This window comes from Dipodomys spectabilis, unplaced genomic scaffold, assembly GCF_019054845.1.
Source record: "Dipodomys spectabilis isolate Male_0828 unplaced genomic scaffold, ASM1905484v1 ptg000196l, whole genome shotgun sequence".
In the NCBI taxonomy this organism is placed as follows: Eukaryota; Metazoa; Chordata; class Mammalia; order Rodentia; family Heteromyidae; genus Dipodomys; species Dipodomys spectabilis.
In genome coordinates, this window is record NW_024870873.1 from 940,001 (window position 1) to 950,715 (window position 10,715).

Genomic DNA, 10,715 nt, shown 5'->3' on the forward strand with positions numbered 1-10,715 from the left:
GTTCCTCTAAAGGAGTGACTGGAGAAACTGTCCGTCTGTGTTTGTGATTGTGATTAACATCGCAAAAACCTTCAAAGAATCTCAGATCGGTTAGAAGCCCGTTGGGTTTCACTTCTCAGGCGTGAGGGGTTGTTATCTCCCCCGCCCTCTCTCTTGATTTTTTTTTTTTTACAAATTGTTAGGGAAATGGTGACATACAGAACGGTTAAAGTATGCCAGTCCGCACCGGTGGCTCGCGTCTGTAATCCTAGCTGCTCAGGAGGCTGAGAGCTGAGGATCACGGTTCAAAGCCAGCCAGGGCAGGAAAGTCACCAGACTCTTATCTCCAATAAGGCACTGGAAAATCGGAAGTGGCGCTGTGGCTCAAGCGGTAGAGCGCTCGTTTTGAGCTGAAGAGTTTAGGGACAGCACCCAGGCCCAGAGTTTAAGAAACACCACCGACCCCCCCCCCCCAAAAAAAAAGGATAGGAAAGATTACATTACATAAGTGGGGTAGGAAGAGTACATTTTTTTTTAATTAATAAGTTTTTTTTTTGTTTTTGTTTTTGTTTTTTTTTCTCGTGGGGCTTGAACTCTGGGCTTGGGCGCTATCCTGCCCGGGCTGGCTTTGAACCGCGATCCTCAGATCTCAGCCTCCTGAGTAGCTAGGATTACAGGCGTGAGCCACCGGCGCCCGGCTAATGAGTTGTTTTAATTGTGAAAATACTTACAGAGTGGTTACAATGACAGGAGCAAGAGCAAGGAAATGAGTACATTTCTTATCAAGCATTGCTGCCTCCTCCTTTGTTTCCATTCCTGCCCTCTCATTTCCCCCCACACCCAAAAAAAGAGTACATTTTTTTTGGACAATGTCACCCCTTCCCTGGCTCTCTCACAGATTTTCCCTCCCTCAAGTTCTGTTTGTTCCCCAGCCACAGGTTGTGTGTCAACATAGTGTCTAGTGAGTGCCACTGTTGCACTTCTTCATCCTGGGTCCCTCCATTTCTTGCCCCTCCCGGAAATAGATGAAGGAAGAAACAATGGGGGGGGGGGAAGAGAAAACAAAATAACGTCGTTGATAACAAACACAAAGAAAGGGGAAGACTTTTTATATGATCAGAGGTATATAGGAATTGCACTTTGGTGAGCCTCATGTCTTCAATTAAGCAACCCAAAGGCCAGAAGTGGAGTTTTGGCTCAAATGGCAGACTGCCAGTCTCTCTGTTTTTTTTTTTTTGGCACGGGGTAGGGGGTGTCCGGTCGTGGGCCTGAACTCTGGGCCTGGGCGCTGTCCCTCAGCTCTTCAGGTTAAGGCTAGCACTCTACCACTTGAGCCACAATGCCACTTCCGGCTTTTTTCTGCTTATGTGGTGCTGAGGAATCGAATCCAGGGCCTCATGCACGCAAGGCAAGCACTCTACCACTGAGCCACCTTGCCAGCCCCAGAGTGCCAGTCTTGAGCACAAGAGCCACGGGACAGCACTCAGGCTCTGAGTTCAAGTCCCAGGATTGGGGCGTGCACACACACACCCTGCACCCCTTGATCTTTGCTGCTGTTTCCTACCACACAGACACAGGCACGCATGGCAGCATGTGATCTACCTCTTCCCCTCCCCCCCCACACACTTTGCACTGCCACCACCGCCGCAGCCGCCGCTGCCGCCGCCGCCGCCACCACCAACTATAGCAACAGACTTCCTAGGCTTCCCCTCCGCGCCCGCCACCCTCCCCCCCCCCCCCCCCCCCGGCCCCTAGTTTAGATCGATGAACCAAAGTGTCCCCACTGCAGGTTCGGCTCTGGCAAATATCAGATAGGATTACAGTGATGAGGAGAGAGGAGAGACCGCCATGGATTGACTGTAGATCCCAGAGGACAGAATGCCAGCCCAGGCCCATTCATGGATCAAACCAGGAAAATGTTTTTTGGTTTTGTTTTTGTTTTTCATTTGCGGTCTCTCTCCACACCCGGTGTGCTTTGTCTGTCTGTCTCTCTGTGCGATAGGGGTTTGCCATTCATGACCTGTGTGGGCGGGGATGCTGGGGCGTGTGTGTGTGTGTGTGTGTGTGTGTGTGTCTGTGTGTGTGTGTGTCTGTGTGTGCGTGCGTGTGTGTGTGTGTGTGTGCGCGCGCGGGTGAGGGGGAGGTGTTCCTTCCTCACAAGACCTTCCTAAAGTGTCGGTTCGGTCTGGATCGATCTTGGGCCTGACGTTGTTTTTCCTTGTTTCGGGGTGCCACCTACTGGACACCGTGTGGAGTGACAGGGAGTGATTCGGGGCTGATGGCGGAGGCTGGCGACTCTCGCGAGAGTCTCGCAGACTCTCGCGAGAGTCGCGATGAGGTATCGCCGGCTCTCTTCTGCGGCTTTATTTACAACAAAACAAAATGAAACCACAGCAAACAAGGAAATTTTCTTGAAGGGAGGGCCGAGCGGAGGGGGAGGGGGGCCCGCAGGGGGTGTTTCTTTTCGTTATTTTCTGGACACGGAATTCGTTTGGATATTACGTCTTATGAGCAAACTGTACCAGTTTATTTACGGTTGTAATTTATATACAGTAACACAAATGTCTTTACGTCAGTATTATGAAAAAGGGTCCCACGGCTGCAGTGGGTGAAAGATTGAGACGGGAACATTTCTCAAGGAGTGCCAAGAAAATGGAAAACAGGCAATGCAATAGTTCAGGGAGAGTTATAAATATCAAGTGCTGCCCTAGGTGAAATTTCATGCAAATGTCCTCACCCACTCAGGTAAACTTTTTATATAGGTATCAGAATAAAATTTCTTGAACTATATAGACTTTTATTCACTTGATTTCCCTTAAGTAAGTTAAAATAACTGGCTGTTGACAGGGCACATCTGGATATTTCTATCGGTCCCATAGAGATAATCTGTTAAATTTTAGAACACGGTAGATTATATTTGCTATTTCCCCAAATGGACTTTACAAAAGCCATCCGTGGCCCCAAAGATGTATCTGGACCTCTCATCATGTGTGACTAAATAGGCCTCAGTGAATTAAGCTGAGAAAGCTGCAAAACAAAGCAGATCACTTCAGTTATGGAACATGAAGAGAACAAAAGTAGCTTTATGCCACTGGATCTTTAGTGAGAAGATAGAATAAAAAGAAGAAAAAAATATTGGAGGATGCAATATAAACCAATTGAAACGTATCCAACCGATGATCTGGCTTTGAAGTGGCTATTTACTGGTGTGGTCCCAGACCATGGTGTCCAGAAGGATACATCAATGTGTTTTGAAAGATCCTAAACCAAATATACTTGTAATAATGACAGGTACGTTTCTGTCCTCCTAATTCCAGCTTTAATCCTAACTCGTCCGGTTGTGATAATACGTTCACAGTCGTGCCACTTAGGGATATCACGTCTTATGTCTTCTCTGCAATATCTTAAATGCTCAGAGAAGTTACACCTTCTGACAAAAGGACGTTATGTGTGTCACCCACACGGGGACACACACACACACTCTGTTTGCCCGGAGTGCTGTGTAGCTTACCATGTCCAGTTATAGTTTAGGTCTAGCATCCACATAGGAGGGAAAACACGTGCCGTGCCGTTGGTCGGTCGGTCGGTCGGTCTGTCTGTCTGTCTTTCCGCCGGTCTGTCTTCCCCTGGCATCACCTGTTCTAGGTTCTTCTCCGCCGCCGGCAACCCCCCCCCCCCCCCCCCCCCCGCCCCTCGCGCTCCTAGTCCGTCGATCTACTTCCCTCTGTCTGACATAATCTTATTCTTATTCTTTGGGGAATGGATGAATAAACTTTTACCTTGTGGATATTGTACACACACCGTAACGTGTGTGTGTGTGTGTGTGTGTGTGTGTGTGTGTGTGTGTGTGTGTGTGTTGACGGAATAGAGTGTTTGCCATGCCTGAACCCCTGGCTCTGCCTCTCTACCCGTCTGTGATGCGATGTGTGTGCTGGGGCACTTGTGCCTGCGTATGTTCCCAGTGCGAACTCCAAAGAGAAGTACGCCCGCCGGGCCTGTGGGTTCTAACCATGCTTCACCCCCGGGCGATAGGATCGCCCCTCTGACTGACGCCTCCACTCTGTTTGGGCCGGGGCCCCTCGTCTCTCCCTGTGTTTCCTCCTAGGGTTCCCTACCTGCCCTCCCCCCAGCCCCGCACACACACACACACACACACACACACACACACACACACTGTGCACCGCCACGCTCGGGTCCAGGTCCTCCACCACAGGCATGTGAGTGATGATGCCTCTACCCTCCGACACCTGTGTGTAGGGTTTAGATTCATCGCCTCATGCCCCGAATCGTGCTCCAGAGAGAGAGTGGCAGAGCCTATTAGAAAAGGCTAGCTGTCTGGACAGGCTAGAGTACGAACCGGTGAGAAGGTCGTTCCGTCCGGTGCGGTGCCCGGGGATAAGCGTCACACGGGTGCCACCTCCCCTTCCTTCCCCACCCAGCCAGCAGCGGCTCTCGTTTGGCTTTCCTGTCATTCGGTGATGGGTGAGTGGACTCACGCTTCCCATTGCACGGTCACCGTGGTTTTCCAGACCTGTGTGCGTGGCGTAGCTACTCTCTGTGTGTTAGAAGAAATCTCTCTCTGGCCTTCCCCCTGCCCTTTCCCTGCCTGTGAGGGGTGGCGGGTGGGGGCGGGGGGAGGGAGTGTGTTGTGGGGCGGGCGAGGAGCGGACTTTCACAAGTGAGCGGGGTGCCTCCCGACGGCTCGTCTCTTGCTGGAGCCGACCCATCTTTGGGAGTTTTTTTTTTTTTTTCTCTCTTTCTGGTTTCCATCAGGGGGAAAAGGAAAACAAAACGTACAAACAACCCCCCCCCACCCCCCCCCAAAAAAAAAAAAAAAAGACGGGCAGGCAGACGGTGGGACGAGCGCTCACTTGCCCTTTTCTGGCCATGTTGGGCGGGGAGGGGGGTCTTGCCACGGGCGGCGGAGGTCGTGCGGGTGGCCGGTTCGTTTTCTCTCGTGGTGCGGGCCTGCCGTCTTTGCCGCCCCTTCCTGCTTGGGACCGATCCCAGCTTCCCGGTTCTCGGGTTCGGGCCGCTCCGTTCGGGCGAATCTCGTCCTGGTTCCTGGTTTCACTTTGGTCGCTGGCGGCGGCGGCGGCGGCTCGATCTCGGTCTAGGTCTCTGGTGGCTCTGGTGTCGTTCGTGAGGTCGCAGAGAGGACCCGGCTGCAGGTCCTGACCTAGGTTGTGCCACTCGGTGCGTGGCGGTGGTGAGTGAGGCGATTTGTTTCCGTGTTCTGTGTCTCCGGAGCTCAGAGCCGGCCGGCGCGTGCCGATCCGGGGTACGGCGGCTCGGTGGAGTCGGTCGTTGGAAGGCGGTTGTCGTGCTCCCCCTGGCGTCCGCTTTGATATGACAGTCCCCTCGTTCTCAGCCGAGCGAGCGAGTGGAGGAGGAGGAGGTCTGGCGGCAGCGAGCCGGGCGGAGGCCCGGCCTCTGCCGGGTGCCGGGCGCGACTGTCGCCGTGGTGTCGCTGTGGCGCCGGGGCGGCTGTTCTGTCGGACTTTGCGCCCGCAGGCGAGCGCGGGGTGGGGCCGTGCGTCGCCGCTCTCTCTTCGGTGCCCGGTCTGTGCGGGGGGTGGCAGCTTTGTCGGGTCGACCAGTAGTTCTGTCTGGGCCCGACGCCTTGTCCTCCTCCCCTCCCTGGACTCTGGTCTTTGAGGGCGAAAAAAGGAGAGTACGAGGGACGTCTCAGGAGTCGGGGGAGAGGGTCCCCGGGTGAGCCGATAGGTGGTGGGGCCGGTCCCGGCCCGGACTCGGACCCCCCCCCTCCCCGGAGTCACCTCCGAGTGAGCGCTTGGCGCGTGCCGGGCGCGAGGGCCTGGGTCGCCGGCCCCGTGTGGCCTCCCTCCACGGCCTCCTCCACGGCCCCGGAGGCCGGAGGACAGACCTCTCCGGCGGGAGGAGCCGTGGGCACGGCCAAGGCAAGCCTCGGGGCCGGGACCTACGCCCCCCCCATCCCCGACATAGGATGGTCGTCGGAGTCACCTCCGAGTGAGCGCTTGGCGCGTGCCGGGCGCGAGGGCCTGGGTCGCCGGCCCCGTGTGGCCTCCCTCCACGGCCTCCTCCACGGCCCCGGAGGCCGGAGGACAGACCTCTCCGGCGGGAGGAGCCGCGGGCACGGCCGAGGCGAGCCTCGGGGCCGGGACCTACCTACCATCTGCGGGGACTTGCCCGGTGGGCCCTGCGTAGGGGAAAACTCGAGGCGGAGGGAGCACCTCGGGAGTCGGGGACCCGAGCCCGGGAGTCCCGGGTGTGTGCGTGCTGGCGGCAGGGCGCTCACCACCGACCCCGCGCGGTGTGGGTGTGGTGGTTGGGTGCCTCTCGGAGTGGGTGCCTCGCGTCTGCCGGGGGAAGGCTCTCCGTACCGCCCGTGCGGTGAGCCCGTGCACACCCGGGGTGTGTGCCTGCGAGGTAGTGGGGCGGGAGCGTCCCTTGACCCCGCTCCCGCCCTGGCTCTTCGTCTGTCTTCGCCTTACGTGGTCGACCAGCTGTCCCTGAGAGTTCCGTGTCTGGCTCTGTTGGGGACGTGTTGGGGACAGGTGTCCCTGATGTGGTTTCCGAGAGGTCCCTGTCGCCAGCGAGTTGTCGCCCCTGCCTGACGACCTGGTTTTGGCGTGGTGACGTGAGGATTTTGTACCTGCAGGAGGGTGCTGGCATGCTGTGTCCCGGTGGCTGTCAGCGGGTCTCTGGGGGCTCTCTCGGATGCTGTGTGCCGGGCCTTTCCCGTCTCTTCCCGGTCCGGGTCCCCCTGTCCTTCCCCCCACACCCTGGGCTCCCGCTGCCCTGAGCAGTCCCTGTGTCCCTGTGGTGGCTCATGGGTGTGGTGGTGGTTGGCGGCTGAGTGAGTCCCGTCGTCCTTGATCTCTCCCCCGCTCCCGGTGCCGGATTCTGGCCCTTGCCTCGGCACGCTGAGGAGGAGAGTGGTTGGTTGCCTGGGGTGTGCATAGGTAGGCCCGCGCGGTGTGCTTCCCTCGCCGTGGCCGGCTTGAGGAGGAAAACGGCGGGGGCGAGTCCTTCCTGCCTTGCCTGTGCGTGTGCGGCATCCCCGTTCTTCCGTTGGGCTCGCCCGACCTCTGTGGCTTTTTTTTTTTTCCTTCCTCCTATCGCCCCTAGCTCCAACTCCCCCGACCTGCCGCTTCCCGATGGCGGGCCTGGTTGGCCACTGATCTGCGGTACCTCCCGAGCGTTGTCCGTGGCTTTTTTTTTTTTCCCTCCCTTTCTAGCTTCTTCGTTCCTGTGCCTGGCAGAGGTGTCCTGGTTATCCCGAGTGCCAGGGAGGTTTAAACTCGTGGTATTTTTTCATTTTTTTTTTCTTTTTTTACCTCGCTCCTTACTCACGAAAGGGTGTCTGTCCTGGCTACGCTTTTATCCCAGGCTGTTGGCCCTCTCAGGAGCCGAGCAGTTTCTGGGCCACCGCCTCCCGAGTACCGCGTGGCTGCATTCTCCCACCCCCTCGGTGTGATTGATGTGGTGGCGTTGCGATCTCCTTCGGGCCCGGGCCTAAGCTGCGCCAGGCGAGGGAAGGACATTCATGGCGAATGAGACCGTGCCATGCCGACCCCAGTAGAGTCTGCTTAGCATGGGAGACCATCTATCAGACCATGATAGGGGCTTCGAGACCTATCTCTGAGTCTTGGGACTTCACCGAAGTCTACCTCAGAGAATGGGGCTTTACAGAAACCTATCTCCAAGTTTTGGGACTTCACCGAAGTCTACCTCGGAGAATAGGGCTTCTAAGAGGCCTACTCCTGGGAAAAGGCTGAAAAAACCCCTGGGAAAAGATGCGTTTCTGCCTTTCTTCACTGCATAAGAGTGCCTATTAATCTTTTACTGCTTCTACTGCTCTTTGTACTTGCTCATTGTCAACGTTCCCTTAGAAAGAACTTCTTGTTACTCTCTTTCATTTACTAAAAGACTTGCTAGATGTAGGCCTCGGTGACCTTGCTATTGAGGAAAGAACAGGAAAGATCTTATGGGACAGTTAAGGCCTCTATAGAAATAAGGTAATGGTTAGTTGATGACAAAACATCGAAACCCATTATATTTCTTAGAGATAAGCCGGAAACAAGTGCCTATCAGGAGACCAGCTGGTGACCACCCAAGAAAGAAGCCCTGCAGCAAGATTGTGTAACCTTTTGCCCTTTCTCATGGAGACTTTTGCTATAAAAGTTTGTTATCCTCTGCATTAAATCGCACTCAGCATCCACTCCTAATGTGTGTGAGTTGTCTGTTTGCCATCTCCCCACCTATTCCAGGTTCCTCCCTTAGGTGTCCTCCGTCGTCCCGACAGAACCCGGTCCGCGGCAGGACCGCTCTTCTCGTTCTGCCTGTGGGCCCCTGCCCTCACCCGTCCCACCGTGCCGGCGCCGGTGGTGTGCGGGGAGGCGGGGGTACAGCAACCGGGCCCGGCTGCGCTCTCCCTGCCCTCGCCGTGAGGTCGGGGACTTGTACACGCTGGAGGAGGGGGGGCGCCCTGATCTTGCTCCTATCTTCACGTGACTTGTTATCGGCATGGGGGTCGGCTCTCTCCGCGGAGAGGGAGGGTCGGTGCTCCGTGCTTGCCCGTGCTGTGTGGTGTGAAAAACCGCGCCTCGCGCTCTGCCCTCTTGCGGTGCTCCCGGAACGCTCCCGGTCGGTTCTCTCAGGTGCCTGAGGCTGAGTGGTGGTGTCATTCCCGATCCTGGCGTTGTCCGCTGCCTTGTGCCAGCCTGCTGCCCGTGGTGTGTCCCGGCCGTCCTTGGGTTCGTGGGGCTTTTGTGTGAGTGAGAAGTTACCGTTGAGATTGACGTCTCTGCTGGGGGGGGGTCGAGGCGGTTCCCCAGAGGAACCCTTGTTGCGCTGGGCGGTGGCTTCCCCGCATGAGCTGCCGCCCTGGTCCTGGCTTGTCTTCCCTGCCATGTCACCTGGCTTTCATCGCACCGGGGGACCTGAGATGTTGCAGTGGGAGGCGAGCCGGGCCCGTGCGGGCTTCCTGCCCGTTTGCGCGACTTTGCTCTGGCCCCGCACGGCAAGACCGACCTACCAGGGTTGGTGTTGCTGCTGCTGCAGACCCCCCCTGTGCCCCACCCCTCCCTGCCGCCCGTGGTGGGAAGGATGGACGCTCTGATGTGTGCTGGTCCCAGCGGGGTTCCCATCGGGGTTGGGGGCGGGCCACCCTCAGAGTGAGGAGAGGTTCTCTAGCGATCCTCGTTTGGGAAGCGGTGTGCGCTACTGGGTTGGCGGGGGCCCGCCTCCGATGGGCTCCCGCGGCCCTGCCGCTCCCTGCCCCGCTTTTGAGCGGTAGTGGCTGTCCGCGTCGGTAAACTGCGTGCCCGCGCCTCCCCCCTCCGAGCTGGGGGAGGGTCCCGCGGGACCTCTCCCGGGCCGTCGTCTGGTGTGGTGAGTGGAGGACGTTCCCGATCCCTCCCCGCCCCTGCCTCGCGTGCGGTGTGTCGAGTGGTGGAGCCTGGAGCCCGTGCCGGGTCGCGATGCGAGGGCCTGTGGTGTGTGGCTTCCCGGCCTCGTGCTTGGGTTGCCGTGGGGTTTTTGGGGGTCCCATCCCCCTCCCCCTCCGGCCCCTGGCGACGCTGTTCCCGAGCGTCTGTGTGGGCCGCCGCCCGTTGGCGACGACGGCGCCGTGCGGGCGCTGGGCCCCGTGGTGTTCCGGGGCCGCCGTGCCCGTGGTGGTGCGCCGCTCGGGGGGGTTCTGGCCCTCCGGAGCCGAGGATCCCGGTGTGTGTGGGCCCTTGCTCACACGGCCGAAAAAGAGGCGGTCGATGATGGGTGCTGTGCCCGGCGGTGTGGTGTGGATGGAAGCGGTGGGGCCCTGCTGGCGCGGGCGGCTCCGCAGGCGTTCACGGGGTCTTTGAGGTGTGTGCGAGAGCTGCCTTTTCCCTCTCGGGCCTCTTTTGGGGGGGCCCGCCGCTGCCGCGGTGGGGGTTTCCGGTCCGCTGGTCGGCCGGCTCGGTGTCCCAGGCGTTGCGCGGGACCGCCCCGGAGTTGGGGGTGGTGAGATCCCGCGTTCGTTTACCTGGCGTGCCGGCTGTGCCCGGAAAGGTCCCACTTCCCCGTTGGTCTGCGGCTGCGCCACCCGTCCGTGTGAGGGGGTTGGCCGCTCGCTCACTCGCCTCTCGCCCCGGTGACCTGACCCGGTGACCCTCCCGCTGCTCTTCTTGTGCTTCCGGCATGCCCTCCTCACCCGCATCAGCCTTCTGCTATCCTCGCCGGTTTGGCCTTGGTGGCAGGCCACCGGCGGACGGTCGAGTTGGGCGTTGTGTTGGTGTTCTCTTGGGGGGGGGACGGCGCTCAGCTCGTGAGGCTGCTCCCCCGGTGTGGGGGAGGCACGTCGTCGCGGCGGCGGTGGCTTTTGAAGGGTCTTCCCGGATCGGTTTTGCTCACGACGAGGGTTCCTGCCAGCGGGACCACCGGTACGCCACGGGGGCGATGGTGGTGAGATTCCCGCGTGCGTCCCTCGCTCGGGAGTTGGCCGTCCAAGGGGCCTGAAGCCGGCATCACGACGTGCCTCCTCCCGCTGGGCGCCGCCTTGCGTGCCTGCGCGATGTTGTCCCGGGTTCCCGCGCCTCCCTCCCGCTTCGCCGTGCGTAGGCTTGCCCGCATCGCATCGTCTCCTTGGTCTCGAGCCTTGTGGCTTTGTCCCCGCCCCTGTCCCGGATCCGGGGTGTTGTGCTCTCTCGGCGTGTCGCCACTGCGTGCCCGGCGCGACCCCGGTTCCCGTGCCTGGCCCTGTCCGCTCTGTG

General features: G+C 58.9%; 1 protein-coding gene across 1 annotated transcript; it reads right to left on the reverse strand.

The window, feature by feature from the left end:
• Positions 1–8,878: 8,878 nt before the first annotated feature.
• On the reverse strand, positions 8,879–10,162 carry LOC122121730 (proline-rich protein HaeIII subfamily 1-like). Its single transcript, XM_042695865.1, has one exon. It carries the CDS (start codon positions 10,160–10,162, stop codon positions 8,879–8,881), a length of 1,284 nt encoding a protein of 427 aa, XP_042551799.1.
• Positions 10,163–10,715: the final 553 nt, after the last annotated feature.